Raw genomic sequence first — 8,559 nt, 5'->3', positions numbered from 1 at the left:
GTTTTTATGCTTATAATACCAACTAGTAAGTATAAAATTGTGTAAGAAGGCTATTTGTATTGAGATAAAAATGCAATAATTGTAATGTAATTGTTAGGTTCTCTTTCAGTTTTATTAAGGGCTGGTCAAATATTTTGCCTCTCTCTCTCAAAAACCGAAATAACGCCACTGCCTATTTATGTTTAGATATAAATGTGTAATGTAGGTAGGTACATAATATCACAGAATATAATATGTATTATAATATCGCAATTCCAATCGGCAGGAATTCCCACCCGCACATGACGTGCTAGCTGCTTTATATATAATAATATAATATAACAGCAGCGAGTGCATACAATATTATAACAATGTTATTATGTATCTATCGTATACCTACACGACCTACCTACGCCGTAGTTAAGAAATAAAAATAAACAAACTGGAGCAACGCACGAGGCTAACCGCAGGGGTAGATAACGACGAACAATGCGAGGTGTATAATATCATAATGTAGGGACGCGATGGACATTATAATATTGTAACGTTATTATATAATATCATAATACATTATATTGTATAGTGCTGCAGGTACGAATAAGTGTAGGGACGAAGACAATTGTATCTAATCTAGTGTACACGCGTGGTTTTTCGTATCGAAATTAATTCGTTTCTTTTTTTTTGTCCATTTGACTCAAAAATGTTGTTACATCGTACACCGGCCTTCATACTATCTATTCAGTCTGTGTACGGACATTCGAATCGTCGGGCGACTCGCTGCAATCATACCACTGCGCACATTCTTTACTCACACAAACATATAATAATAATAATAAAGAGTACGTGTCGAAGATATCATAATAATACACATACCTGAAGGAGAATCGTGATGATTCGGACGAACTACCTGGTCGTGTGTATTATATCCGTCGCAGCTTCGCCACTGCTGCTGTTGCCGCCGGTAAGACACGCACTCACAACCCCTGAAAAACGATTTATTCCACCCTTACATTATTATATTATTATTGTAGACATATTTTATTTTTTTTATTATCATCATTATATTATTGTTACTTATATTCCCATTCAGCTGCGCGGGGACTATAATATATAATAATAATAGCAGTAAGTTGCGTGCCTTTGAATGGCGATATAATACGTACAACCTTCGGAGAAATTCCACAAAAGACGGTTACATCAACAGGTATAACCGTCGCGTTATTATTATTAATATAGGAACCTGGAACACGTACATTTTATCGCCCCCCGCAGGATTTTCAATGCACTTAAATATTTTCATAATATACCTACTGGACGACGCATAATATATCATTATAATATTATAAGTTACAACTGCAGACACCATCGCACAATATATATATATATATATAATATGCTTAATATTTATACATAACTGAATAAAAACGAATAAGCATTCAACCTAACCGACATTTTCGATTTCAGACATTCGAGCATTATTCCTAAGGAATACAATACAAACTCGTTATATTTAATATTTTTCTTTTATACATTTATTCGCCGTTAGACACAAATACCACGAATTTAAATTTACAGCACAATATTATTACAACGCAATAAAAATATGATCAATCATTCGGGCTTCTGAAATGAGCAAGGTAACCAAAGAATTGTGATTTTTTTTTTACATTATTATTTAATTTTCCAAACTTTTACGAAATATTATTGGTTCATATTATTATATAATATAGGTATACACTCCAGGAGAGGTTCTTGACACGTCCTAAGAATGGGAGAGCGAGAAAATATTTTGCATTTACATATTATACACACTTTACTTTTTTTTCGTTGATGGTACCTATTTGAGAAGTAATTCAATGTGCTATATACACATACTTTGTACTTAAATAATATTATGGAATCCATTATTATGTCACCCAGCCCGTAAAACCACCACTGAACTCCACGATATACGGACAATGGACATAGAGTGGTAGATGTTCTGTGGTTATTTCAATATAGGCAAACAAGAACATTATAGTAAAATACGTAGTTTTAAAAATATTTTTAAGTGAAATAACCTTTGAAAAAAACATATTCTTCAAAATTTTAATTCACAGTATTTTGTATTCATGATAAAAAAAAAACTATAGAAAAGCAAAAAATGTTTCATTATTAAATTTTTTTGACGAAATATACGTTTGAAGTTTAAATATGAAATTAATATGTTTTGTCTTTAATGGCTCATATGCTCTTAAAATGATTTAGTACGAAAAAAAATAAACTTTTATGAAACGTTAGAAAAAAACTCGGAATAATTATAACTAAATTTATACATAACTATTATTATATTACATATTCCAAAAAATGTCATCGTAGAAACGTTTACTCTGCACTGCTGCAGTGTAATATAATATAAACGGCCATTAGTCACATATATTTATATACGTATTTAAAACAGATTAACCACTGTAGTTGTGGGCGAGTAGTCGTGTTGAGAGGAGGAGGGTATGCACGAATATAATATTTTACCTTTTATGTTGCCTTAACCGGTGTACTGTTCCACCAAAATTCAAAATAATATTATGAAACTGCGCCAAAAGTCAGTCAAAACGGTCGGCTTACATTCGCCTGCACGCTTGTACGAACTAAATCTTATGCCGACCAAAACTTGAAAATCGTAACGTTTAACCGTATTTTGTTCGAAAACAATCTATAATGCGTAGTTCAGCTGTTAAATTATATAGATAATAATAAGAGAGATTATTATTATTATATTATACTTTATACTATTGCTGGTCCCGTTTTCGCGAGAGAGAATAATAAAATTTATATTTATATGCGTCGTTTGACTCGATACGACGTTTGCTCATTTGTTACCTACGAGCATTTTAACAAAAGTGCTTTCGCATAAAATACAATTTTTTTCCCGCGTCAACGCTATCAACGCGTCCGTGTCTCGAATTTTATCGAACCGAAGATGAGGTACATAATATATTATACAATATTATGTAATATAATACCTGATCATATTTCAAAACATTTTAGCGATGACGACCTGTCGTACCTATATACATACGTATATATATATATATATATTATACATATTTTTCTTTTTAAACTTTAGCAGCTGCCAACTAAATGCTGCGCAGAACATAATAATAATATATAGGTGTATAACACGGCGTCGGATGATACTTTAATGTATATTATTTTGAATTTTCCCTTTTATACATTTGCAATGTCTTACAAAAGTATATTATTATTATATATAATACGTGCTTAATCCTAGGTGGAAAATGTGTTTTTCTTCCGGTAATAACTCCCTCGTACACGCCGTGACGACATATAATAAAACAATACGCTTATATAATATTATTGTATACTATATATACATGTATACACAAGTCTGCAGAAAGAATAATATAATAATACAGCAGACTTTCAGTCGGGTATTAACAGTTGACAAGGCTGCTTTGTAAAAATGAACTTTGAAAATATATAATATACGTGCCTCGTCGTACAATATTATAATAATGATAATATTATTAATGGGCGTTCTCCGTTTAACCCGCGTGCGAGACGTAAACAGTGGTATATTATAGTAAAATAATAATAATATAATGATATATTATCATAATAATATGCCATTATATTATATTGTGCGCGTGTTAGACGCTATATTCTCGTGATAATAATATTATTATAATAGGTGTGCAAAACTCTGAAATTTTTGGACCGTTATATCGATGTGTAGGTTTAGGTATACGCGTGCGTAGTCTTACAATATATCGCGTGTTCGTCAATCGATTTCGATGATTGTTAATAGTATTTTTTTTTTACGGAAAATCATAGCACGAGGATGCGATATAATTAAGTATTTGAGCTATACGAGAAAAGTTACAGAGAAATGTGCAATTAAGTCGATTGAAAAACCACCGATATAATATAGTCTCTGTTAATACGTCATGATGCATGTTATCATACGGATGTTATAATATTATAATAAACACCTCCAGGCGCCCTATATTATATATAAATAACGATAATTATAATAATACAAATATTCTAGTCGGTACCTCCACACGCGAAACGGTTACGCGTTCGGGGGACGTCGAAGTTTTAATACAAATTCGCATGCATTACGGAAACGTGTGTGTTAGAAACCCGAGACGAATACAATTCCCTAAGTGCTCTGGAAAACACAATATTCTATTACAGTTAATGGGGTCATATGTGTTGAGTTACAGTGTCCCAAATGCATTTGTCAAAACATCTAAGACTGGGAAGCACGCACGTGTTTGAAAACAATAATATATTTAGGTATTGACGACTTGACGTAATATTAAATAATATTATTATACTATATATATATATTATTTATACAATCGAGTATCGACCCAAGGTTGATGGTAAAAATTCGTTTTTTTAGAACGCTGGAGAAGTGATGGATCGAAACATTTTCGATTTCTTATAATCTCATTAATCATCTATTATTATATCGTGTGCGACTCGCAGGGTGTGTTTTAATCCAATGCCGCGACTATCGGGCAGTATAGGGTGCTGCAGGTGGTGCTAAAAAAAACCACGGTGGGCATTAAAAGAATAATATTATGACCAAGTCCCTAGAATTGTATATCGTTCGCGTTTTTAACTAAATATAAACAAATATTGATGAAAAAAAAAGTTATTACGACGTGAATCATATTATCGTTATTTCGAAAAATAAATAGTTCCTAAACAATTTCTGTATGACATTATTAATAATGTTTTAAGTGTACCTATATAATATGTAAAAAAGTATGGGGAATAAAAGCCAAAGGGGAAGGGGTGGCGGTGGTCGTTTGATCGTTTGGAGGTATTAATTTTACCAAACAATTATTAATAATCTGTTTGGGCGAGTGTAATTATTTTTACCTGCTAAAGTAAAAGCATGGCGGCTTTGATGCGAACATATTTAAAACTAGGGTTCATCATTTATTATTTCTATTATGTATATATCGTATATGACTTTGTTTAATAATTGCAAAATTGTTGTAAGTGTTGACTGTATATTATATTATATTACTATATCAATATATGTTTAAAATTTCATTATTAATTATTTATTATGTATTTTGTATGTGACAATTTTTCAATGGACAATCTATATAGGTACATTATTGTACAATATACTAATTAGCTTACGTATAAAGTATTAATCCTATTCATAATATTTATTCGCCCAGGCGGTATTTTTTCTGTAATAAATACTCACCACGTATTAAAACGTTAAAAAAAAAACGTATTAAAAACGTTAGCAACTAGGAGTTAATTTTTAAATCCATCTCTCTACTGATAAAACATAGACATTTTTACAGTAACAACTAATTGAAAAACGTTAGCAACCCGAAGCTAATTTTTACCATCCATCTCACTACTGATGAAACATAGTAATTTTTTACAGTAACAACTAATTGGATACATGTATCACCTAACGTTCCTCCCCTCAAATTGCACATATGACCAACCAAAATCAGCTGATGCAGGATAACCATCACATCCCTACAAAGGACACCAACCCGTGATACCGCTGTTACCTACCGTATTTCACATTTTTCACGCCACGCCACGGATATATTATATTGGTTACCTATCTATACATTTATGGTTTCCATTTCACACAGTCACGTCGTTTGAAATCTGATTTTCACAATTTCAGAAAATTGCAAGCCACATCTCGCCGGCAATCGTACGTGGTGCAGTTTTCCGATTTGCATTACCTCAAGTCGAAAACTCGTTATAAGAACTTGTATAATATGATTTAAAATATGTACCTAGCACTCGATAAAAGTCATTTCAATAGTTATGTGCGATGATAATAATAATATTATACAAAAACTGTAATAATTGCGTATTCACATTTTCCATAAATGCGTCACGATTGCGTTTACCTTTGCTGTAGTTTGATGTTGTGCCGCAACCATAGGACATCATATTTTTTATACCTACCCAGGCCTCGGGTTATATCGTAAACATTTTTTTCCTATATTATTTTTTACCACACAAAGCATTATTTATAGTTATGACGTTTCAGACAAATTGTGTATTTCAAAAATAAATTGTTCCCGACAATTCCTGCAACATTTATATTAATAATAATAATAATACGATGAGTGTAAGTACGCGTGTAACGTATTTCAAAAGTATAGTAGACAATAATAATTAATTTTTTTTCTAACTTATCACAAAGTAATATGATAAATAATAATATTTTTAAAACGGGGTGTTAGACATCAACTTAATAATAAATAAATGTACCAATAGCAGGGCAAAAAAAAATATTTGCTGATTTAAATTTAATATTTGTAAATTTTATTAATTACATACCTAATAATATATTGCAACTTGGAAGTATAAGAAAAATTTGTTGATTTTGGCTTCGATGAAAACATTTGATAAAGTAACTCAAGTTATAATTTTATTATAAGTGCTATAAGAACATTTAATTTGAATTTTATTATTATATTCAAGTGAGTTTTGAGATATTTTCCATTATTGACTATATTTTTACCTATACTTGAGATTTACATAAGTATTTTTATCATTCTATGATTTTACAAACTCCATCTACGAGGACATAGACAAACAAAAAATTGGAGGATATTGATATCAACTAATATTGGGGAGGGGGAGGGGCTAATTTTCACACAAGTACTAGGTCAACTGGAAGAGGGCATCTAAAATATTTTTGCATCCGTTGCGCGGCCATCATGCCTCTAAATCGTAATATTATGACATCGGTTTTAATCGATATGCGATAGCACCAACAGCGATATACGCTTTGATGACTCGAGAGAAACGCTGTAGAGCTGATTACAATTTTCCCCGACGTTCAAACGCGTTCCCATAATTGTATTATTATTATTCCAATGCAATCGAAAATTAAGTTATAGAATCTTTTTGTGCCGGCTTTGACGAATGTTCGAAGACATATTATTGTACCAACTCTGCGGCGTGCGGAAAATTGTTGTACAAAAGAGATTACAAATTGGAATATATTGCATTAATTGTATAGTTTGCGTTTACAAACTAATACGATTGCGCGCCTGAGGACCATAATTACATATATATTATTATACCAGATGAACCATTTAACGTAAGAATGTATGACATTCAATATTTCAAAAACCATTAACGTTTTTGAATATATTTTTTAGAAGTCGTATTTTTGGAAAAAAAAATTGTATCGTTATCATTTTTAAAGTTTTTCTATACTCTTTTCAATGACAAATGACAACAAGTGTTTCACTTATTAGTTATTTATTACAAAGCATAATATTTTTTGGATTGCATTTGATGTATTATCTTATTGTGGCAAGTGTTTAAAGCTTAGATGAGCAGAGTGGAGGGGTACCGTACTCCACAAAATGTTGGTCTACTACACGCTCATCAAAACTTTAAATAGGTATTATAAATGATGTCTTTCAAAAGAGTAAAAAATATAAAAAATGATAAAAATAGTTTTTAACCACTTGAAATTATTTATGAAGTTATAAACGTTGATGCAGTTTTCTGAAATATAATGAGTGGCATGCGGTAAATGGATCATCATATATATATGTATTACATTAAGACGGAGGTTCAATTATAATTATTCATTTCTTACATTTTATATTATGATAACTGATAAGTTCTGCTACTTACAGCAACTAGCAACTAGTAGCAAGTATACACATATCAAACTATTAAAGTTCTTTGCGCGCGCCGGCGACGGATTGGTTGGTGGGTATTGTACATTTTAAGTGCTCGACAAAACTTATTCAAAATTCACACAATACGAATAATTAATGAAAATATGATTATGCGGGTGGAATAATTATTATTATTATTATTGTACAAACGTTAACTTAATGAGAAAAGGCTGTAAAAATATCGTCGTCGGAATAGCAATAATTTCGGGAGCCCCGCTGGAGAGACTAATAAAATGTGTATAATTATCAGTCATGTAAAATATTTGAGTAAAAGTATTCAAATACTTTTTCAAGTATTGAATAAATTTTTAAATACTTTCAGCATGGTGAATTTTGAATGGTATTGGCTATATATACTTTTTTTTGTATAAAATACTTTTAGGTATTGAATACTTTGGTATTATTAATACTTTTTATTTCAAACATTTTATTTTTATTCGAAATAATTGGTTGGAAAAATATCATTGTCAACTACAATAATTGAATAATAGTTTTATTTAATATTCTGTATTTCAGTGTTAGCTGAAGCCCGAAGATTTGTGAAAACCAGATTTCTAAAAATAGTTATTGAATAACAATATTCCATTTAAACTTTTAGATAACTATTAGATAACCTACTACCTATGTGTTTATATTACGAAAATTACAAACCCACTTAAAAAACCAAAAGTATTTGAGTAGTATTTGAAATACTATACAATTAAAGTATTTGAGTAGTGTCTTAAATACTTTTAAAAAAATGTATTTGAGTATTTACTCAAGTACTTTTTAAAAGTATTCTTTACAGGACTGATAATTATTATTACCGGTGAAATATAAACAAACACGCAAAACTGTAGTTGACATATTTCACATGACGTACACACGC

At 30.7% G+C, this 8,559-nt stretch overlaps 1 protein-coding gene across 1 annotated transcript in view; it reads left to right on the top strand.

Moving 5' to 3' along the window:
* Positions 1-717: 717 nt before the first annotated feature.
* LOC100162346 (uncharacterized) overlaps positions 718-8,559 on the top strand; it is a 34,862-nt gene continuing 27,020 nt past the window's right edge. The window contains 1 exon segment of the mRNA NM_001162055.2: positions 718-940. Coding sequence (NP_001155527.1) covers positions 869-940 — 72 coding nt within the window. The 5' untranslated portion in view covers positions 718-868.

This window comes from Acyrthosiphon pisum, chromosome A1 (assembly GCF_005508785.2).
Source record: "Acyrthosiphon pisum isolate AL4f chromosome A1, pea_aphid_22Mar2018_4r6ur, whole genome shotgun sequence".
In the NCBI taxonomy this organism is placed as follows: Eukaryota; Metazoa; Arthropoda; class Insecta; order Hemiptera; family Aphididae; genus Acyrthosiphon; species Acyrthosiphon pisum.
This window is presented reverse-complemented; position numbering and strand designations above follow the sequence as displayed.